General features: G+C 39.5%; 2 protein-coding genes across 4 annotated transcripts in view; both read left to right on the top strand.

Moving 5' to 3' along the window:
• Positions 1 to 1,824, top strand: part of LOC133624639 (CD209 antigen-like protein C) — a 42,113-nt gene extending 40,289 nt beyond the window's left edge. For both annotated transcript variants that reach the window (XM_061988380.1, XM_061988379.1), the window contains one exon: positions 1,629 to 1,824. In XM_061988380.1, coding sequence (XP_061844364.1) covers positions 1,629 to 1,776 — 148 coding nt within the window. In that variant the 3' untranslated portion in view covers positions 1,777 to 1,824. The remainder of the gene's footprint in view (positions 1 to 1,628) is intronic.
• Positions 1,825 to 7,070: 5,246 nt separating this feature from the next.
• The window catches only part of LOC133624640 (uncharacterized), a 59,569-nt gene continuing 41,996 nt past the window's right edge, over positions 7,071 to 24,643 (top strand). The window contains exons 1-6 of one of the 2 annotated variants that reach the window (XM_061988383.1): positions 7,071 to 7,175; positions 11,667 to 13,298; positions 18,083 to 18,144; positions 18,342 to 18,371; positions 22,552 to 22,640; positions 22,881 to 23,062. In XM_061988383.1, coding sequence (XP_061844367.1) covers positions 11,991 to 13,298; positions 18,083 to 18,144; positions 18,342 to 18,371; positions 22,552 to 22,640; positions 22,881 to 23,062 — 1,671 coding nt within the window. In that variant the 5' untranslated portion in view covers positions 7,071 to 7,175; positions 11,667 to 11,990. Of the gene's footprint in view, positions 7,176 to 11,657; positions 13,299 to 18,082; positions 18,145 to 18,341; positions 18,372 to 22,551; positions 22,641 to 22,880; positions 23,063 to 24,643 lie in introns of those variants that run through there. The other variant, XM_061988384.2, reaches the window with a different exon arrangement.

The following is a 24,643-nucleotide window of genomic DNA, read 5'->3' as shown; positions in this document are numbered from 1 at the left end:
ATATATATATATATATATATATATATATATATATATATATATATATATATATATATATATATATATATATATATATCCATCCATCCATCCATCCATATATATATATATATATATATATATATATATATATATATATACGGTATATATATATAAAGAAGTTAGTAATGTATAGGTATATAAACATACTATCATATTCCACGTCTATTGGTCGTACTTATTACTACTTACAGCACATCTCTGTACTTATTTATAGTCTTATTTTCAAACATTTTTTTAAACTCATGGATTGAACTGCACATCCTCAGTTCCCTTTCGCAGCATTTCCATGGGTCTAGCCCAGGGGTCGGCAACCCAAAACGTTGAAAGAGCCACATTGGACCAAAAATACAACAAAAAAAATCTGTCTGGAGCCGCAAAAAATAAAAAGCCTTTTATAAGTGATATAATGAAGGCAACACATGATGTAAGTGTCTATATTAGCTAAATTAGCCTACTATCAAAATAAGTATGTGTCGGAGGCTGACACAAATCTTCGCTGACAGAAATTTTGACATCGGAAAACATTAATCAAATGCAGGCTTCTTAGAAGGAGAGATAATTCCTGGAAATTACTGGCTCAGAATGGCCAAAGGTATAGATGTGTGTGTCCAAGTTAAAGGAAATGGCGGGCTGTCTTCTTCTAATGGATTTATAACAATCTATGCAAGCTGAGTTACGTTTGCTGTGGTCTGGAACAACATGGCACACAAACAACTATCAGAAATGCAGCCAATATTACATACAGATAATGTGTCATGAGAAATGTAGATATAAATTAAATACACAGAGGACATAGGAAATTAAATGAGCTCAAATATACCTACAAGTGAGGCATAATGATACAATACGTACATAAAGCTAGCCTAAATAGCATGTTAGCATCGATTAGCTCGCAGTCATGACCAAATATGCTTGATAAGCGCTCCACGCAAGTCACTAACATCAACGAAGTTCACCTTTGTGCATTCACGCATAGCATAAAACATTTGGTGGACAAAATGAGACAAAGAATGGGTGGCATAAAAAACGTCTTTCTCTGGCATCGTTGAAGAAAGTTATACATGTAAACAAACTACGGTGAGTTCAAGGATCACCAAAATTAGTAGGACAAAACGGCGCTCGCCAAATACTCTCATCAGAGAATCATTAATAAAAACAATGGGATTTGTAACAATTAGGGAGGTTTGTGTCATGTTGTCCTCCTAGAGAAACCCTATTAAAACAAAAATATATTTCCCCCTACACCCATCTTTTTCTTTTTTCATACATTTTTGAAAAAGTTCCAGGGAGCCACTAGGGCGGCACTAAAGAGCCGCATGCGGCTCTGGAGCCGCAGGTTGCAGACCCCTGGTCTAGCCCTTTCACAGATACACAATGTTCTCTGGAGGTTAAGAACACTACCAGTTGGAAAGCGGCTGCAGGTGTGCCTCGTTGCTCTGCAATAGAAGTAAAGGAATCTGTGGAATATTTATTCAAAATAAAAGACGTGAAGAAAAAAACACAAGTTGACAGCTAAATGATAGAGATGGATTTTCTTCCCGAATGGACATTTACATGATTCCTGGGAATATTTTGGTTTCCTTCTGTAGGCTGGAATGGTCCCCCGGGCAGCCTGATGAAGCATTTGGAGGCGAAGACTGTGGTGATCTTCGTACGATGATCGACTTCATTGGTTTGAATGATTTTAACTGCAATGCCAGATCCCAGTGGATTTGTGAGAAAGAACTCTTGTTATGAAATTGTTCCTCTCTTTTATCTACTTCAATAAAATTATATTTGTTATCACTCTAAATTTCATACTTGCCAACCTTGAGACCTCCGATTTCGGAAGGTGGGGGAGGGGGGTGGGGGTGGGACGGGGCGTGGTTGGGGGCGTGGCTAAAAGGGGAGGAGTATATTTACAGCTAGAATTCACCTAGTCAAGTATTTCATATATATATATATATATATATATACAGTGTTGGGACTAACGCGTTACAAAGTAACGCGTTACTGTAACGCCGTTAGTTTCGGCGGTAACTAGTAATCTAACGCGTTATTTTTTTTTTATTCAGTAATTTAGTTACCGTTACTACATGATGCGTTACTGCGTTATTTTACGTTACTTTTGATGTAGTATCGGCTAGAAACAGAAGCGCTGCGGTGTCGTTCTTCTGAATCTTCCTCTGTCACAAGCCGGAGAGAAGAAAAGAGGCGCGGTCTATGTGTGTGTGTGTGTGGGTGTGGGGAGGGGATGAGGCACACAAGTTTTTTTTGTTTCATATATCAAACCGCGGATCACGTGATCCGCGGTTTGATATATGAAACAAACAAAAAAAGTTGTTGGCACGTTCAGTCCACACACAGCGTGGTCATGGCGAGCGGAGTAACGGAGGAGCTTGAACGCCCCCGCCATTGAATCGGTGTGTTTATAAGTGCAGACTCGGTTGTGCAAAACGAGGGTTTTAAACACATGCTGAACGTGCTTGAACCACGTTACGACATCCCGTCGCGCACCCACTTCAGCAATAAGATTGTGCCAGATCTTTATGAGCAGGAGAAGAAAAAAGTTGTGGATGAACTATCCCGAGCATCAGCTGTTGCGCTCATGACAGACGGGTGGACGTCCAGCGGAACTATAAGCGCTCACTTCATCACAGCAGACTGGGAGATGAGAAGACACGCCCCCTCTACGAGAGTCACCTTGCGCAGGTACTGACACAAGCAGTGGAGGAATGGAAGATAAAGATATCCCAGTCACACGTGATAATGCCAAAAATCAAATAACATTACATTACAGAGAATGAGGCAGGACTGGGACCACAGATAGGTGCTTTGCACATGTAGTGAATTTGGCATCACAGAAGGGAATCTCAGTCAATAGGATGGAGCGCCTCTTTGGGAGGATCAGGAAGGTTTCTTACTTCCACCCAAGCACAACAGCTGCTCATGTGCTTAAGACAAAGCAAGAAATGCTAAAGCTGCCTGCTCATACATGATGTCCCAACGAGGTGGAACTCCACTTATGATATGTTGGAGCAGCAGGCAGCTATATACTCTGCATTGACCCACAACACCCTGAAGACAAATGTCACCCTGTCTGATGATGATGTGAGAGTGGCAGGTGAGGTCATCCAGGTGCTTAAACCCCTCAAAAGTGTTCCATCTCTACTGAGCACTGAAACTTCACCATCTGTGTCAATGATCCTGCCACTGAAAACAAGGATTCTACAATCCATGGCTCCAAGTGTGGAAGACAGCAGCATCACTCCAGATGTCAGGCTTTATGTTTCAAGGAAGATGATGTGCCTTCTTATGTTGCACTTTAACTTGTTTTTTATTCATGGTCATTGGTCCAAGTTTAAAGAAAGGAGGAATGCCTTTTTATGTTGCACTGTTTTTCATTAATTATGTTAAAAGGAAAATAAAAATGTATGTCAAGTTGATCAACAGGTTGTATTATTCTCCAGTGCAATAACAGTACTGAAATGAAGGCAAAAAGGGCATTAATGGGAGCTTTAAAAAAAAAAGAAGAAAAAAGAAGTAACTAAATAGTTACTTTTCACAGTAACGCATTACTTTTTGGTGTAAGTAACTGAGTTAGTAACTGAGTTACTTTTGAAATAAAGTAACTAGTAACTGTAACTAGTTACTGGTTTTCAGTAACTAACCCAACACTGTGTATATATATATATATATATATATATATATATATATATATATATATATATATATAAGAAATACTTGACGTTCAGTGAATTCTAGCTATACGTATATATATACACAGGTAAAAGCCAGTAAATTAGAATATTTTGAAAAACTTGATTTATTTCAGTAATTGCATTCAAAAGGTGTAACTTGTACATTATATTTATTCATTGCACACAGACTGATGCATTCAAATGTTTATTTCATTTAATTTTGATGATTTGAAGTGGCAACAAATGAAAATCCAAAATTCCGTGTGTCACAAAATTAGAATATTGTGTAAGGGTTAAATTTTGAAGACACCTGGTGCCACAAACTAATCAGCTGATTAACTCAAAACACCTGCAAAGGGCTTTAAATGGTCTCTCAGTCCAGTTCTGAAGCCTACACAAACATGGGGAAGACTTCAGATTTGACAGCTGTCCAAAAGGCAACCATCGACACATTGCACAAGGAGGGAAAGACACAAAAGGTTATTGCTGAAGAGGCTGGCTGTTCTCAGAGCTCTGTGTCCAAACACATTAATGGAGAGGCAAAGGGAAGGAAAAACTGTGGTCAGAAAAAGTGTACAAGCGATAGGGATCACCGCGCCCTGGTCAAGATTGTGAAAAAAAAACAATTCAAAAATGTGGGGGAGATTCAGAAGGAGTGGACAGCTGCTGGAGTCAGTGCTTCAAGATCCACCACCAAAAGACGCTTGAAAGACATGGGTTTCAACTGCCGCATACCTCGTGTCAAGCCACTGTTGACCAAGAAACAGCGCGCAAAGCGTCTCACCTGGGCTAAGGAAAAAAAGAGCTGGACTGCTGCTGAGTGGTCCAAAGTCATGTTTTCTGACGAAAGCAAATTTTGTATTTCCTTTGGAAATCGAGGTCCCAGAGTCTGGAGGAAGACAGGAGAGGCACAGGATCCACGTTGCCTGAAGTGTAGTGTAAAGTTTCCACCATCAGTGATGGTTTGGGGTGCCATGTCATCTGCTGGTGTCGGTCCACTCTGTTTCCTGAGATCCAGGGTCAACGCAGCCGTCTACCAGCAAGTTTTAGAGCACTTCATGCTTCCTGCTGCTGACCTGCTCTATGGAGATGGAGATTTCAAGTTCCAACAGGACTTGGCGCCTGCACACAGCGCAAAATCTACCCGTGCCTGGTTTACGGACCATGGTATTTCTGTTCTAAATTGGCCCGCCAACTCCCCTGACCTTAGCCCCATAGAAAATCTGTGGGGTATTGTGAAAAGGAAGATGCAGAATGCCAGACCCAAAAACGCAGAAGAGTTGAAGGCCACTATCAGAGCAACCTGGGCTCTCATAACACCTGAGCAGTGCCAGAAACTCATCGACTCCATGCCACGCCGCATTAACGCAGTAATTGAGGCAAAAGGAGCTCCAACCAAGTATTGAGTATTGTACATGCTCATATTTTTCATTTTCATACTTTTCAGTTGGCCAACATTTCTAAAAATCCCTTTTTTGTATTAGCCTTAAGTAATATTCTAATTTTGTGACACACGGAATTTTGGATTTTCATTTGTTGCCACTTCAAATCATCAAAATTAAATGAAATAAACATTTGAATGCATCAGTCTGTGTGCAATGAATAAATATAATGTACAAGTTACACCTTTTGAATGCAATTACTGAAATAAATCAAGTTTTTCAAAATATTCTAATTTACTGGCTTTTACCTGTATATATATATATATATATATATATGTATAGTAAATACTTGAATTTCAGTGTTCATTTATTTACACATATACACACACATAACACTCATCTACTCATTGTTGAGTTAAGGGTTGAATTGTCCATCCTTGTTCTATTCTCTGTCACTATTTTTCGAATCATGCTGAACACCCTCTCTGATGATGCATTGATGTGTGGCACGCACAAAAGTGCTTTCATCAAATGCACTAGATAGCAGTATTGTCCTGTTTAAGAGTGTAACAACATTGCTGTTTACGGCAGACGAACTGCTTTACAGTATACAAAAACGTGACTGCTGTTGTTGTGTGTTGTTGCCGCGCTGGGAGGACGTTAATGAAACTGCCTAACAATAAACCCACATAAGAAACCAAGAACTCGCCCTCCATCATTCTACAGTTGTAACGTGATTGGGCAGGTATGCTGTTTATATTGTGGGTTAGCGGACTCAGGTCCTCATGGACCTGAGTCCGCCTGCATTTCGGGAGATTTTCGGGAGAAAATTTGTCCCAGGAGGTTTTCGGGAGAGGCGCTGAATTTCGGGAGTCTCCCGGAAAATCCGGGAGGGTTGGCAAGTATGCTCTAAATCCAAAACACCACCTCATCCCAAAAAGAGAACCTCTTATGAGTTTATAAATGATTGAATTAACTGCAGATTACATCCACCTTCCTCGTTGGTAGCTACTCGACAAGACATTAAAAACAGGAAATACAAATATAAAAGCATACATAGAAAAACAAAGTTTATTACCAACCAACCACCAATGAATTTGGCCCTACAGTATTGACCCCTGTGGTTCACCGCAGACACTTATATTAAGACATGCAGGAGGTGTTGGAGTAAAAACAATGAACAAACGTTACAATCTGAGGTCATAGCAGTTCTCTGATAAGTCAATATGCAGTACAGACAAGTGTAAGTAGCAAATACAGTACAATATTATCAGTTTCAAGTTTCAAGTAATAGTACAAACCATTAAAACTTAAAGGCTGGTGACGCCACAACTGCATCTTATTTAAAAAATATATTTTGAATGTCACTATTCTATAATATATTTAAAAACAAAATCGAACTATAACGTCATTGACTTAACCATCACTGACCACAAGATGGCGGTAATGTACTGTTTAAGTTTGCTTTCTGGAAGATAGATTGCGGTTTACATTTCTTAGTAATTTACTGTAATTGATTGGAAAATATTACACAGGATTTTATGGTTGATCTAACAAATCAAGTATGTGTTAATTGATTTTACAGCTAAATAGGAAGGAGAGCAAATTAAGAAGAAATTGCAAACAGAGAATAATAGTATAGCAGTTGACAATATTGTAGCGGCTGGCTACGGGGTGTTGGCCAATGACCTTGGCTGAGGGGCGGGACTTCCGGGAAGAGATAGGGAAGTGACGCTAATGATAGGACGTATTGCCGGGAAAAGGGGGAGACACATATTGGAGTTGTTGTGTGGTTAAATTGCATCTTGTACAATAAAGACAAGACAAACCAAGAAGTCGTATGAGCCTACATTCCTGGGATTATTACAATATTTTAAATTTCACAAAACATTTTTAAGAGAACATTCGGTTAAATATAAAATTTTTAGAATACATTAGCATCTCTATTTCCAGTCCATAAGGTGGCGGTAATGCGCGGCCACAGTTGCTCACCAACGGCTGTTAAACAAACGAAGAAGAGGACGCCAAGAAGAAGAAGCAGGAGCACTCGGCGGTGTGACTCAGTGTACAAAAGGTAATTAAATATAATATAAATCATGTATAAAACACCTAAAGTGTTGATTATATACTAGTAGTGTAAATGTACAATAGCGCCATGACCGCGGCCATTGGCTAGCTAGCTAGCTTTCGGTTTAAAATGGCTTTCGTGTGACGAATCAATAAGATTGAGTGGGGCCCACATCTGTTTAATACACAATTATGTTTTGCAGTTACAATTTTTTAAATCGTTTTAAGTGGCCGTTGTGTGTACTATCGTCTTGCTTTCACCCGTGAGCGTCGAGTAAGATGGTGCATGGTCGTGAATAGTCGACTTGATTTCAACATTATATTTCACACACGTAGGCCAAACTGTACTATTATTATTCCCTGATCCTTTGGTAAATACTGGCAGGTTGGTTGACTAGAGAATATTTTAATGAGCGTTCAGCTTTTTCTCCAAACGTAGGTTGTCGCCGCCCAGCAACATGGAATTGCTGAATTATCATAAAGTTGACTCTTCCTTTGTATTTGGAAGGTTTTATTTACATAACTTTGCTGAGTTATCGCTCTAAAGCAGGGGTGTCAAACTTATTTTAGATGGGGGGCCACATGGAGAAAAATCTACTCCCAAGTGGGCCGGACTGGTAAAATCACGGCACGATAACTTAAAAATAAAGACAACTTCAGATTGTTTTCTTTGTTTAAAAACAGAACAAGCACATTCTGAAAATGTACAAATCATAATGTCGTTGGTTTATTTTACACTTACATGTTGCGGTTAATTGTATTCTATCTTTATTTGTCATTAATGTTCATCAGTGGTGTTCATTTTCAATCTATCAAGACTTATCTTGATAGACTGAAAATGAACACCACTGATGAACATTAATGACAAATAAAGATAGAATACAAAAGTATATCAAAATCCAATTACAGTATGTTATTTATGTACTTTGAATAATTTTCCTCGACTGATGTACTAACATGTGGTTTATTTTGTACATATGTAGCATCATCTACAAAGACACAAAGAATTGCTATTGTGACATCCAGTGGACACATTTAGAAGAGCAGTTTCTTTCATTCAAAAATTTCTGGTTAATTTTTATACTTAGCGAACTCATCCCAGGGGCCGGATAAAACCTGTTCGCGGGCCTGATCCGGCCCTCCAGCCATACGTTTGACACCCCTGCTCTAAAGACTTGCACTACTTACAAAAAGTTAATGTTACCCATGTCGTCTTTATGGACAATATTGGCATAGGGGCTATGATATCTCATCATATCGGTTAGAGGTGGGAATCTTAGGGCATCTCACGATTTAATTACGATTAGGGACTACCATTTGACTATAAATCAATTAGTTATACATATGTATTATATTTATTGTTATTGTATATTGTTTCCTACTATCTGCCCATTCATGTCTATGGCTGACAGATGTGTTGTGGCACTGTGTGGATTTTATTCCCTCCCCTGATTAATTAATCTACTTTCTAATTTAGTTTTCTTAGCTGATTACTTTCTGCTTTAACACAGTTCCAGTTAGACTTATGTTAAAGTGTTAAAAACACTTATTCTTGGAATTTTTAGTTTCACTACTTCCCAAGTTTGCTTAGCGCCATAGTCCTCTCCTTCACCCTCCGTGTGTGTCCGCACTAGATCTGCATTTTATAACTGTTTGTATTACAAAACCCAAAACCAGGGAAGTTGGCACGTTGTGTAAATCGTAAATAAAAACAGAATACAATGATTTGCAAATCATTTTCAACCTATATTCATTATAATAGACTGCAAAGGCAATATATTTAATGTTCGAACTGGTACACATTGTTATTTTTTGCAAATATTAGCTCATTTGGAATTTGATGCCTGCAACATGTTTCAAAAAAGCTGGCACAAGTGGCAAAAAAGACTGAGAAAGTTGAGCAATACTCATCAAACACTTATTTGGAACATCCCACAGGTGAACAGACTAATTGGGAACAGGTGGGTGCCATGATTGGGTATAAAAGCAGCTTCCATGAAATGCTCAGCCATTCACAAACAAGGATGCGGCCAGGGTCACCACTTTGTGAACAAATGCCTGAGCAAATTGTTGAACAGTTTAAGAACAACATTTCTCAACAAGCTATTGAAGGAATTTAGGGATTTCACCATCTACGGTCCGTAATATCATCAAAAGGTTCAGAAAATCTGGAGAAGCGGCAAACCAACATTGAATGCCCGTGACCTTCGATCCCTCAGGCGGTCCTGCATCAAAAAGCGACATCAGGGTGTAAAGGATATCATCACATGGGCTCAGGAACACTTCAGAAAACCACTGTCGGTAACTACAGTTTGTCGCTACATCTGTAAGTGCAAGTTAAAACTCTACTATGCAAAGCGAACGCCATTTATCAACAACACCCAGAAACGCCGCCAGCTTCGCTCATCTAAGATGGACTGATGCAAAGTGTTTTTGGAAACTGTGTACGTCGTGTCCTCCGGAACAAAGAGGAAAAGAACCATCTGGATTGTTATGGGCCCAAAGTTTTAAAGCCAGCATCTGTGATGGTATGGGGGTGTATTAGTGCCCAAGGCATGGGTAATTTACACATTTGTGAAGGCACAATTAATGCGGAAAGGTACATACAGGTTTTGGAGCAATATATGTTGCCATCCAAGCAACGTTACCATTTATTTCAGCAAGACAATGCCAAGCCACATTCTTCACGTGTTACAACAGCGTGGCTTCATAGTAAAATAGTGCGGGTACTAGACAGGCCTGCCTGTAGTCCAGACCTGTCTCCCATTGAAAATGTGTTGCGCAATATGAAGCCTAAAATACGACAAGGCGACCCCGGACTGTTGAACAACTTAAGATGTACGTCAAGCAAGAATGGGAAAGAATTCCACCTGGAAAGCTTCAAAAATTGGTCTCCTCAGTTCCCAATTTTTACTGAGTGTTGTTAAAAGGAAAGGCCATGTAACACAGTGGTAAACATGCCCCTGTGCCAACTTGTTTGCTCTGTGTTGCTGCCACTAAATTATAAGTTTAAAAAAAATTAAGTTTCTCAGTTCGAACATTAAATATCTTGTCTTTGCAAATCATTGTATTCTGTTTTTGTTTACGAATTACACAACGTACCAACTTCACTGGTTTTGGGTTTTGTACTTTTTATAGAGGTACGTTCTAGTCACTGCACTGCGTGGCAATGTGTCAACGTGTGTGTGTGTATTTGTATGAGAGTTTACTGGGGATTCCCCTTAATGAGGTTTTATTGCTGGTTATAATTATTTACCGTAATGTCCGGACTATAAGCCGCTACTTTTTTCCCCATGCTTTGAACCCTGCGCTTTATACCATTTGCGGCCAATTTATGCATTTTCCTGTGTTCACAAGCTTCACATGCCGCCAATGGATTTAGCGTTGTCACATCAGACCAATAAAATTGGGGAAAACGTCACGGTAGATCCATGGAATTGATCACATTAAATCAAACGCATTCACAAAATAATTTAGTAAGTTATTTAGCGTTTTATGAACTCACCCTTGTCCTGGAGAAGAAACGACAAAATGCACATGGCGCAGCCCCAAAGCTGAAGACTATCAACCCAGCCATTGAAAACGGAAACCGCTGCCGCACGGAACGGAAATCCACCACCACTATAACAGGCCCCGAAAGGCAGGGCGGCAGCGCGTTAAAGATGACGACTTCAGCAGTTTCATCTTGCAGAATGACAAGAAGGACGAAGACCGCGCTCAATGACCTCTCCAGTAGACTCGTGTATACTGTGTTACAGGCACTGTTTTTTTTGTTAAATTTGGTAATGAACGCTCGCGCCTGTGTAAATATTTCATGTTTTGATGTGTACACCTGCGGCTTATAGACTGGTGTGGCCAATATACACGTACAAAATAATCATCCAAAAATTGGGTAAGTGTGGCTTATATTAAGGTGCGCGCTATAGCTCGGAAATTACGGTATATACTTTGGATACTGGTTCATTTTGTTTGTTAAACTTTCCCCTTCAATTTGCTATTACATTTATATGCAGATTAAAACCTAGATTTAAATGGAATATCGTTTTTGGGCTTTATGGACAAAATGGAGTACTCCCATTAGCTGCATTGTTAACCACCTCCTACTTGCTCTATATAACAAATTAGAATGCATAAAAAAAGAAAAATGTTTGTTCTTGTCTTACATAGCCTGGTATTGTGAACCATAGGCAAAATTCCGTAAAAAGTGCAGTTTAAGTTTTATTCGAATGAACCCTTGGAATACGCACAGTTGGCATCTTTAAAGGTTATTCATACTGGCCATTTGGGTTTTAACCAAATCAACATTTTTAAATAATCAACATTTCTGCCCTCAAACATTCTAGACACATAGTTTTCATTCTGAGTACATTTATGGCTTGAGACATGCTTCAAAGAAGAAGTACAATGGGGACTATGACAACTTGTAGCAAACGAAAACTATGAAAAGAACTAATGCCTGCTCATCTATAATAGTGTATTTCTGTTTTTCACCTCACAGTCACGCTGTGCATACAGAGTAATTTGCATCTTGCGTGCCGCCTTCATTTGGAGTCCATTTCAACATTATCTGTGACCCAACAGCACCAGAAGAGACCCTTTTTGCATTTGGATCTTCAGCCGATGATACTTTCAACACTTTGACAAGATTGAAATTGGTTTTAGGTACCTCTCTTTCCTTGTGGCAAAACAGTTGAAGCAACATGATCAGAGCCACGACTGGACTGCTGAGTTACCCTAGCACCTGATCCGCACAAATATTCTCCATAGAAAAAGACTTTCAAACTGCAAAACTATCACACTACAACTGGATCTGTCTGCTGCTATGTATCACCACCGGTCTCAGTCACAAGACGAACAGTCTTTCCCCAGTGTGTCAAGGCTTGGTCAGAATCAGCAAACACATCTACAACATAATTCCCCTGCCTCTAACATGCATGGCTTCCCATTTCCTCACCGTACTCAACTTCCTGATGAGCTAGAGTCAGCTCTGGCTATTCGAGGAGCCAGGGATACAGACCACCGCCTATCTGACCACACAAATCAGCAAAGTCAACATCAGGGAAAACGCCAAGTGTCTATAGTCAGTCAACATGGAGGCTACAGTTCAAGCCCAATAGCACTCAGCTCTGATAATCAAGCGAATCAGCAAAGGGCAGACTGGTCAAGCTTTCAGCCTCCAAATAAACTGTTTGCAAGCCCTACATCTGGTGGAAGTCATCACTCTCATCATCAGGGCCCTCACCAGCAGTCTCTGAGTAACCAAACAGGAACAACCATTCCAAGTTGGACATCAGGCAACATGTCCTCTTCTCAAGTCCAGCGACTATGTCGTGTTGGTGCGCAAGGCCAGAGTTTGTATACACCTGAAAATGCAGGAAGTATCTTGGCAAGCTTTGGACTATCAAATGAGGACCTTGAAGTGTTGAGTCATTACCCAGATGATCAGCTTACCCCAGATACATTGCCGTTTATACTTCGTGACATACAAATCAACAAATCGGACAACCAAAATACCATGGCACCCAACATTCATGACAAGCTGCTCTTTTCAACAACCTCTTCCCAGCTCAAAGGTTTATCCTCCCCTGAAGTACCCAGTCTTCTGACCGTTACAAAAACAGCAGGTCAAGTCATTGACTATGGTCATGCCAGCCGGGCAAAGGACAGCACTACTACAAAGACTTTTAAAAGAGAGAAACTTTCAAGCACAAGAAAAGTTCAGATGTACCCATCATCATCCTCTGCATCCACTTCAAAAGTAGAAAAGGCTGAAAAACGCCAAGTACGTTTGGTACACGTGGAATCGAGCAGGCATGGAGACCGGGACTACCGTAGGACAAGTAGCGACCATCACAAGAGAAGTCGGTCACGCAGTATTGATGGTCCACCATCTAGATCTCGTATTGCAGACAAAGACTACAGGCACAATGGATCAAAACCAAGGTTCTCAACTGAACCGAAGAAAGAGCTGCCCTCAAGGCACTCTAGTTCCTCTTCATCTGGCACAGCTTCACAGGATACCAGCAAGAAGTTGCCTACTTCTGCCTTGATAAGTGATTTCTCTGGCACGTGTCCTAAAGTGTTTCCTCATTCCTGCACCCTGTGCCACACTGAGTGTGATCATGAAAAGGTGAGTGTAATTATGCCCCTATTAATGCACACTAATTTTGTCAAAAAATATTTTTGTTGAAATCAAGTGCAAGATCTTTTTCTTAACTGTACCCTTTGTAAAGAAACACATGCTTTTTGTGAAATCATTAGGTTAACTAGGAATTTCTCAATAACTAAGTTTTTTTTAATGGGACATGTCATTCTTTTTGTTTTTCACTGAGTAAAACCTGGATTATGTTCCTGATTAGTCAGTACACTGTTCCCTCCAATGCCTCCTAGTCCTGAGAATGTTAGGGACAGTGTTTTCCTGTGAGTGAGCAACCACAACTGTTGTTGAGTAGTTATTTAGCCACCTGAGTAATAGTAGTGAAGAATACCGACTGAAGTGACATTCAAATCGTTGCTGGAGGTAGAACTAAATAATTTGAAACATCAGTTTCATTAAATGTACATTGTGCTCCAAAATCGTTAGAGAAGACATACGTTTAAAAAATGTGGCACTTTAAAGGAGGGATAACATGCTAAATTATGAAAATTTTGACCAACCACAGCTTCGCGGTCAGCGTTTCCATTAAAGGGTTAGGTTTAAAAAAACAAAAACGTGAATGACGGAGTTTGGTCAGGTTTAAAAAAAACAAAAAAACTTGAATGACGCTGTTTGATGGCCAGTGGATCGCATCTCTGCTTTTTGCAGATGATGTGGCTTTGCTGTCTGCTGGCTTTGTTAAACTGGGACCTTCAGCTTTTACTGGGGCGGTTTGCAGCCGAGTGTGAAGCTGCTAGAGTGAGGATCAGCACCTCCAAATCTGAGGCCATGGTTCTCAGTCGGAAAAGGGTGGACTGCACCCCCAGGGTTGAGAGTGAAGTTCTGCCTCAAGTGGAGGGGTTCAAGTATCTTTGGGACTTGATCACAAGTGAGGGAAGAATGGAACACGATATAGACAGACTGATTGGTGCAGCGTCGGCAGTGATGCAGTCACTGTACCAGTCTTTTGTGGTGAAGAAGGAGCTGAGCCAGAAGGCGAAGCTCTCGATTTACCGGTCAGTCTATGTTCCTACCCTCACCTATGGTCACAAGCTTTGGGTAATAACCGAAAGGACAAGGTCACGAGTACGAGCGGCAGAAATCTGTTTTCTCCCCAGGATGTCTGGGATCACCCTTAGAGATAGGGTGAGGAGCTCGGTCATCCAGGAGAGACTCAGAGTAGAGCCGCTGCTCCTTCACGTTGAGAGGAGCCAGCTGAGATGGCTCGGGCATCGACTACGAATGCCTCCGAGACGCCTCTCTGGTGAGGTGTTTCGAGCAACTCTTTCAGGTCAAGGCAATTCCAAAAGTAACACGAGCTGCTACTAATGAATTTACCACCACCTTGTATGCACAGTTGTAAAAAAAACATACCTTACTAAGTTTTTGCCTATGAATAAAATACTTGGTCTCTATGGGGTCTTAAACTACAGTAGGTATTGTAAATGCAACCCCAGATGAACAATGAAACAATTACCCAGTGACATTATTTATTCACTACAATACTATAATAATCAAAATTCAAAAGCTTAGTTAAGTGCACACTCACACAGTCTCATAGCCGCTATACTAAGCTTGGCAGTTTTAAACATAATTTCTAATCATTTGAGTCAACCAAAAAAGTTGCAGAATTGGGTGGTCGTCTGAAGCAGCTCCACTTCACCATTTTGTCAGCTTATGAGTACAGGTCTACAGACCTGCATTTCACCTTTTTATTGCTGTCTCCACTCTCCACCCAACTGCTCTGCAGAATGTGTTCGCACTGTTGCATGATGGAAGAAGTGTCTTATACTGTACTGCAAATTACATGTTCCCCTGCTGATTTTGTAGGTTTACTTCCTTATACAGACACAAATTGTCCTGAAATTTTGCTGTAGAGTCAGAATTTTAACAAAAAGTCTAGAAAAATAATTTGATATTATACATAACAATAAGTTATACATTGTTTTATATTTAAATGAGTGAACATTTTTGATCCTGTGAATCTGCACAGGAATACAATTACTCTGGCCCTTTTTGTACAGCACATCCATGTTCATGGACCTCCACTACAATCCCAAAAACACTAAACAGGCTTCTCTCTGTACTCTGGCCTCCTGCATTCCAGTTGTCCCAGAGTCCTCATGGCATTTAATGTGTGGGACAATTTTGAGGAGCGTCACCAGAAAATATGTTTTCAACAGGGCTGGCACTTTATCTACTGTAGAGTCCAATATAAATGCTTCTGCAAGTTTATCTGCTAATATTTTTAACAGTAAAGGAGACACACCATCTGGTCCAGTATCCTTTCTCAGGTGCAGCCCCATGCCAGTGCTCTTTTTATGTCGTGCAACGTAAGGGACATGCCATGCTGGGTACAGGATGCAGAGGGAGCAGCACCATGGGTGAAGTTCGTCATGAGGAGAACGTGCAAATAATAGGTGTTGGGGAGCGGACATTTTTAGTGAACAATCATAGACCCAAGAAAGCTGACCTTAATGTAAGTGACAATCTCTCAAAAACAGTTGCATAGTCCATAGAAAAAAGAATTACAGAGAAGGGGGAATTAAAAAGAAAAACAGATTTTTTTACTTCAGAGGTTCTTAACCTTTTTGTCCTCGGGGCCCATTGTTTCCACTACAGAGGGGCTCGGGCCCCTGAAGTATTAACACTGAATTAGTAAGCATATTCTTGTTTTGAATCGTATTCAATAATTATATCTAACCTACTTACAGTTTACAACCCTGTCAAATGATCTGAAACCATGCATTAATCGCAAAGATTATTTAACATTTAAATGTCTAGGTCAGGCTGATTAGAAAAGTAAGTACTAACCGAATATACTGTATATGAAGGGACTCAAATCACTGACAAAAGATAAATTCACATACAAACATGTTGTGCTAAAATAAATTAAATAATGGATATGTTTCTTAACTAAGCTGTCAATACATTTAAAGAGCAAATTAAAATAACCCTAACCCTAATATATATTTTAATTCTTGCGCGTAAGAAACTTCTCTATGGCTTTAGGTACGGACTTTATCTGTTGGTTTGATATTATCATTACTGCCATAAGTGGTGGAATAGTGTATTACAACTAAGTACTTCTGCGGCCCATAAAGACCACAGCTGAGAAACAGGTATTTTTGGTGGCCATCTCGGGGGCGCTCGTGGCCCAACAATGTTGAAATCAAGTGTAAGATCTTTTTCTTAACTGTACCCTTTGTAAAGAAACACATGTTTTTTGTGAAATCATTAGGTTAACCAGGAATTTCTCAATAACTAAGTTTTTTTAATGGGACATGTCGATCTTTTTGTTTTTCACTGAGTAAAACCTGGATTATGTTCCTGATTAGTCGGTACACTGTTCCCTCCAATGCCTCCTAGTCCTGAGAGCAGGACTTGCAATTATCTGCCAAAACGTTAAAGGCAGTGTTTTCCTGTGAGTGAGCAACCACAACTGTTGTTGAGTAGTTATTTAGCCACCTGAGTAATAGTAGTGAAGAATACCGACTGAAGTGACATTCAAATCGTTGCTGGAGGTAAAACTAAATAATTTGAAGAAAAAGAAGAAACAATGATTTGGTTGATATCTTTCTCTCTTTCTGATAGAATAACAGATAAACCTACCAAAAAATGTGGACTGTTGCCTTTGTAATGGGTGCAAATGGGTACAAAATTGGCAGAAATGTATTTACCCCACTGCAGTCAGATGCAAAGGACTGGTACAAAAGATGGGTTTGGAACATATCAGCCCCCATTTTCAGCCCAAATCATATTTATATGCCAGAGTAAAATAATATAATCCCTGAAGTCGATACATACCTCAGCCTTGAAGCTGTAGACGGCGCTCCTTTGCACTTCTGGCCAAGGTCTGAAGCCCCAGGATTGACCGATAATTGTAAATAAAATTGAATACCTCATAGTTTGATGTCCTCCGTGGCAGAGAAGATATGTAATGATGTGAGACAATCTGTGTGCTTCCCGCAACACTGCAGCTCTGTTTAGCTTTTGGCCTTAACATGAGTTATTCAGTGTAGTCACTTACAAGAAAAGACAATAGTGAATGTTATTAGGGATGTTTTGTGTTGTCATGCAAGAAAATTGTATTATTTTTTTTCAGCAGACTCTTAATTTTTTTTTTTCTAATGTTTATTACATGGTTGGCTTTAAGATGTATGGCTATAGAAAAATAGCTAAACTGATAACACCAAACCATAGAACAATCCCAAACATGTAGAATCTAGTACGGTTGTACTCAAAATGATTTCACAGTCCTTTATATTTATTAGCAAATCTTAAAAAAAATTCAAGAAATCAACAAAACAAAAGAACATATAAATAGCTCATCTTACTTAATATTACAAACGGCCGCTATTTTCTTGTCTATGTATTGAAAGTACTCTTTACAATGGGGGTGTTGTGTAATTTTAGTGCAACTGTATAGTGTGTGAATGCGAGTGTGAATGTTGTCTGTGTTGACTCTGCAATGAGTTGGTGACTTGTCTAGGGTGTACCCTGCCTTCCACCCAAGCACAGCTGGGATAGGCTCCAGCACCCCCTGCAACCCCGAAAGGGACACGCAGTAGAACAAGAATGGATGGATGTGCAAGGATATTTGTTCACCTCACCAATGTCATGAAGAATACAAGACTGCTACTTCATACACAACCCATAAACAGGTTGAATGTGATTCTGATCAATGCCAAATTCAGAAGCTACTGTATTTGAAGAGATGATTTTGTGCCAGCGTCTTCTATGATTGTTGACCTTTGCTGTTTTGTTGTTTTCTGTAGGACTGGTTTGACCACATTAATACTGTTAACCACACAGCCGCCTGCAGGGACCTGCGCAACAAGTAGGATGTTAGGTTTTTCAAAAGCCATAACTGTACTTTAATTTTGCAATACTATGATTTAGGATTTTATTGCTGAAAGTACACCATTTGATTTAAATCCGAATTAGGTATTTGTTTTAAATGGAACCATGATGACACTTGACCATAATTTATTGGATGCCTTGTTGTTAAATGTCAATTTTTTTTTATTGTTTTAGGTATCCTGAATGGAAACCAGATCGGAAAAGGTTAGTTGGAATCTTCCCCACAATAAAAGCATTGATTGTGTGCCTCCACACATGTTAAAATACCAATTTGTTGTGATTTCAAGAATTGTTCCGAGACACCATGTCACAGAAAAATTCAAACATTATCAACCTAAAATGTGAGGCGCGTAGAACATGACACTGCGACCATTAAGGACTCTTAAAGGAACAGTTTTAACAGGAAAGTTCTTGAATCAAATGTAGTCTTAATTATACTATGCGTCCAGGTCAGGCTTGTTTGTGGGTGCATGAAAGTCCATTCAAGGGCAACCAGGTGCCAACATCTGAATTTTTTTTTCCCATGCCATCCTTAGTAATGTATTGTCTGCTACCGAGTTGTTGTTTTTTACAAAAAATTTAAACTATAAAGATTTTTGATGTTGTGTACTAAAAATCTTGCAAATTAAATGTTTCGATGTTTGTGCGACAAAATCAAAATAATTATTTGATTTTGGGGGGTTTTTTTGCTGGGTTTTTTTGTATTTATGTACCTTTTATAGCTCAATGCTGCTTTACCATACGCTCTGGGGAAAAAACAACTAGGGAAGTTTAGAACGCCAATCAATATCGGCAGATTTTCAGGAAAGAGTACAAGATTGTCATTGACGAGTTATGCTTTTCAATGGTGATCACAAATGCATATCTCTGGCTGACACCATTACAAATGTCATGTTTGTTATTAATTGTTGTTTAGAAAAAAAATGCTGGCTTCCATTGTAGAGACATGCGTTTGCTAGCCCAAGCGTCCGTCCCTACACGTACCATTGTGGCAAGTCAGAGTAATGCTTACTAATCCTATATGCAGTGCTTTGGCACTACCTTAGTCTCCAGGTTTTCTTTATTTTAGAGTCCAATTATTAAAAATAACAGTGTCACACTCACATTAAAAACATTAAACAGGTTCTAGATTCTACGGTGTATAAACTAGAAATTCATGGTGTAAAAATGTATTTGCCAACATTTTAGTGACATTGTGCAAGCAGATAAGCAGTAAGCCACGTCCTCTCTCTCTTCCACATAACACACGCTCAGCCCAATGATCGGTTTCTGTGCAAGTTTTGTCATTTTTACTTAAGTATATGTTAAAAAGCGATTTTAATCACACAGAAAATGCATTTATGATACAGTTTAATGGACAAATATTTATTTTATGGTTTGTGAGGCTCTGCTTCACTTGCCTACCCCCCCAGCATGTCCCTGGTGTGGTGACACCCCAGTTAATATTAAAGTTTACTTGCATTACAGCAAATAAACTGAATTTCTTAGTATCCTAAGTGTCACTATAAAGAATCATTATCAAGTATTAGGATGCTGCTAAGCATGTTACACACCAAGACCAAGCAGGAGCAGGCATGCTACACCTAAGCAAGCTGGCAGCTAAGCTATCTTGAAACAACACAAAAATTGTGCATAGTAAAGTTTAAGAAGTGCAGATGGATCCGTGTTACAGCATAAAGTACCGTAAACAGCTACTAACAGAAAATTAAGAAGTAGATTAATAAGAGTTAGAGAGAGGATACTACAAACCCCGTTTCCATATGAGTTGGGAAATTGTGTTAGATGTAAATATAAACCGAATACAATGATTTGCAAATCCTTTTCAACCCATATTCAATTGAATGCACTACAAAGACAACATATTTGATGTTCAAACTCATAAACTTTTTTTTTTTTTTGCAAATAATAATTAACTTAGAATTTCATGGCTGCAACACGTGCCAAAGTAGTTGGGAAATGGCATGTTCACCACTGTGTTACATCACCTTTTCTTTTAACAACACTCAATAAACGATTGGGAACTGAGGAAACTAATTGTTGAAGCTTTGAAAGTGTAATTCTTTCCCATTCTTGTTTTATGTAGAGCATCAGTCGTTCTCCACTGTCGTATTTTACGCTTCATAATGCGCCACACATTTTCGATGGGAGACAGGTCTGGACTGCAGGTGGCCCAGGAAAGTACCGTACCCGCACTCTTTTTTTACGAAGCCACGCTGTTGTAACACGCGCTGGATGTGGCTTGGCATTGTCTTGTAAGCTGGGGCGTCCATGAAAAAGACGGCGCTTAGATGGCAGCATATGTTGTTCCAAAACCTGTATGTACCTTTCAGCATTAATGGTTTCTTCACAGATGTGTAAGTTACCCATGCCTTGGGCACTAATGACTATCACAGATGCTGGCTTTTGAACTTTGCGTCGATAACAGTCTGGATGGTTCGCTTCCCCTTTGGACCGGATGACACGATGTCGAATATTTCCAAAAACAATTTGAAATGTGGACTCGTCAGAACACTTTTCCACTTTGCATGAGTCCATCTTAGATGATCTCGGGCCCAGAGAAGCCGGCAGCGTTCCTGGATATTGTTGATAAATGGCTTTCACTTTGCATAATAGAGCTTTAACTTGCACTTACAGATGTAGCGACAAACTGTATTTAGTGACAGTGGTTTTCTGAAGTGTTCCTGAGCCCATGTGGTGATATCCTTTAGAGATTGATGTCTGTTTTTGATACAGTGCCGTCTGAAGGGATCGAAGGTCACGGTCATTCAATGTTGGTTTCCGGCCATGTCGCTTACGTGGAGTGATTTCTCCAGATTCTCTGAACCTTTTGATGATATTACCGTAGATGTTGAAATCCCTAAATTTCTTGCAATTGCACTTTGAGAAACGTTGTTTTTAAACTGTTCGACTATTTGCTCACGCAGTTGTGGACAAAGGGGTGTACCTCGCCCCATCCTTTCTTGTGAAAGACTGAGCATTTTTTGGGAAGCTGTTTTTATACCCAATCATGGCACCCTGTTCCCAATTAGCCTGCACACTTGTGGGATGTTCCAAATAAGTGTTTGATGAACATTCCTCAACTTTATCAGTATTTTTATTACTTCTTTGTCACGTGTTGCTGGCATCAAATTCTAAAGTTAATGATTATTTGCAAAAAAAAAAAAAGTTTATCAGTTTGAACATCAAATATGTTGTCCTTGTAGCATATTCAACTGAATATGGGTTGAAAATGATTCGCAAATCATTGTATTCCGTTTATATTTACATCTAACACAATTTCCCAACTCATATGGAAACAGGGTTTGTAGAACAGCTGTTAACTGTTGATGTGTCAGCATTGTCGCAGCCAGAAGTGCATGACACATACCGGTACATTGGTGATGTCCACACCAAGGATAATATAATATGATCAATAATATAGTTTTTTTTTTCAAAATATTTTTTTTTGTTTTTGTAAAGTTTACAAATTCAGGGAATTTCTTGGACACAAGAGGACTTTTGGGGCAAAAAGGATTTCAGTGTATAATACTTGGTAGTTTTTTAATTTGTTTAGTTTTTGTGTACTATTGACTTTGTTTTGCTCAAACAAGTGTATGTAATAAGATAATATGAAACTAGTTTACATTTTGTGCTGATATTGTTAAATTGTCAATAGCACTCATCATAGCTAATTTGAAAAATGTAAGGTTCGTACATGTGATCAGTATTTGTATCAGCCGATCTCACTCATGGATGATCGGAATCAGTAGCATAAATCTCTGATTACAAGATCCCTAAAAATAACAATCCCGAGTCAATAGATTTAATGGCGTACTCACATTAGGGCATTTGCACAGTGATGGACTTGAGTGCGATTTCGCCACACTCCCCTAGCCACCGCTGGCCTGAGCTCCCTCTGCCTATTCGATCTCCGACCCATTTACTTACTCCGGTTTACCGCTCCATATTTTCATGAATAAATGTCTGCACATAGCCTGCACATTCATAATACTCGGCTGAGGATACGGATTCCTGCCTTACTATGGTGCAATTATTTTCTGTCTTTGTATTTAATTTCTAATTGTGAATTTGGTCGAGTGCTGAGCACACCCCAAGATTCCCACTTTGCTTATACATTTTTAAACATATCTGCTGGTGCTTGCATAAATGCAGCTAACAAAATGGGGTGTTTTTTTTAAAGCAGATTTTCAACAAATCCGATCCTCATCGCAATGTATTTGCTCTGGCTGGTTGGTGATTTGTTGTGCCAGGTCCAAATTCTAAAACCTATTCCTTTTCAAATGTGCTTTCAGATAACTGTTATGTATGGAGAAAATGAAGAGGATTGCAAATTTAGTATTGCCTTTTTTTAAATAATGTTTTATCAATCTCTTCTTGTTTTAAGCCCTGCCCACAGCACGAGCGGATTGGAGCCTCCTTCCCACAAACCTGGCTGGTCTTATTCTCATAATGACCGTTACCATTACTTTGCAGGTAGACCACTACTCACAAGAAACACAAAAAATGTGTGCGTGTGGGTGCATTCTACATCTATTTAATTCACAATGATTTTAATGTGCAGGATATTAAATCTTTGGAGTGAATGACCAATCAGTACTTGCAACAGTTTAGCACCTGTTCAGTATGTTAGTTTCATAGTTTTAATTTGATCATTTTGAAGTAAATGAATACATATTTGGATAAGCTAAATTCCTTTTTTTCACGCTGTTATAGGAGGTGGATCAAGTCAAAGTGGCTTAAAGCGCCCTTACAATGATCTAAACAATCAATCTGACACCAGCTTGAAGTCTTCTAACTCCAAGGCTGGTCATGGACGATCTCACTTCCCCGCTAATACAGACAAGAAGGCAACAAGGCCTGGAAACAAAACTGCACATACCATGGCTGATGAGCATGTGAGTATTTTTCATGTTTTTAGTTTTTATAAACCTGCTATTTTCTAACAAGGTGGTATGGTATAGGTATACGAACAAAACCTTTTCCATAAATGTCCTACAAAACACTGTCATAAAAACAATCCTACATATTTTATATTTAACTTAAGTCGACCAATGTTTTTTTTTTAATGTTTTTGCTATTCAGAAGCAGATTTTCTAATATATTTTAAAAAAAGTTTGACCTGAACTCAATATGATTCAGATCTGTCAGCCAAATATATCAGGAAATACATTTATTGGCCAGATATGTTTAAAGCAGAACGTATTTGACTTCGTAAACAGAGCTCTCACCTTTCAATGCAAAAAAACAAAAAAAACACAACTACGAGAGAGCACAGTACCGTGGTGGCCATCTGATTCAAATAATCCATGGACAGTCTAGCACCTAGGTGTCAAAGTCATCTGGCCAGCGAATGAATTATCTATGTCCCCCGGGATGATATTTGATTAATAGCAGCAGCAGGCCACAGCCGCTTGCTGCTGTTTTGCACGCACCAATACTCCATTCCCCACAATGCAACGGGAGCCCGCAAACTCAATGCAGCGCCGCAAGTGGGCCTCGGCTTCATTATTCATCAGCATTCAGGGCATATGTCAACTTTCAGCAACCCCGCTCCCCAATAATGGCTAAACGGAAGGTGGACGGTGCGAACAGGGGGTTTCAAGCCAGGTGGGAGGCAGAGTACATGTTCACGGAGGTAAAAGGCAAACCTGTGTGTCTTCTGTGTGGAGAAAGTGTGGCTGTGATGAAAGAACATAATCTAAGAAGGCACGATGAAATGTCTAAGAAACACAGACAAGAATATGGACACGAAACAAAGGTGGAAGAATTAAAACAAAGTCTTAAGTCCCGGCAGGCTCTGTTCACAAAAGCCACATCACAAAGCTATGGTGTCGTTTTGATAACTGACACCATGTTTAATTATAATTGTAATATTTGAATGATGATAAATGAATGTGTTGTGGCAGTATGCAGATTTCACCAATACGGCGGTTTGTGGAAACAATCGGTTGCTTTTCTAATAAACTGCCAACATTAGAATGTTAAACAGGAAGTGCTTAAGTTAAGTTAAAGTTAAAGTACTAATGATTGTCACACACACACACACACTAGGTGTGGTGAAATTTTTCCTCTGAATTTGATCCATCCCCTTGTTCACCCCCTGGGAGGTGAGGGGAGCAGTGAACAGCAGCAGTGCCCGCGCCCGGGAATCATTTTTGGTGATTTAACCCACAATTCCAACCCTTGATGCTGAGTTCCAAGCAGGGAGGTAATGGGTCCCATTTTTATAGTCTTTGGTATGACTTGGCCGGGGTTTGAACTGACAACCTACCGATCTCAGGGCGGACACTAACCGCTAGGCCACTGAGCAGGTGTATGTAAAAACACTGAGACAAAGTCTAAGTTCATTGTGTTCTTCATGGTGTTTTTGAAACTGCACCCATTTTTTCCTCAGTTTTCAACTTACGTCAAGTGTTTTGCCAAGATGGTTATTTGTAGTATGTACATTTTCAGAATGTACTTGTTCTATTTTTGGC

Source organism: Nerophis lumbriciformis, linkage group LG27 (genome assembly GCF_033978685.3).
Source record: "Nerophis lumbriciformis linkage group LG27, RoL_Nlum_v2.1, whole genome shotgun sequence".
Lineage (NCBI taxonomy): Eukaryota > Metazoa > Chordata > Actinopteri > Syngnathiformes > Syngnathidae > Nerophis > Nerophis lumbriciformis.
Note: the sequence above shows the minus strand (reverse complement) of the source record. Positions and strands in the feature narration are given on the sequence as shown.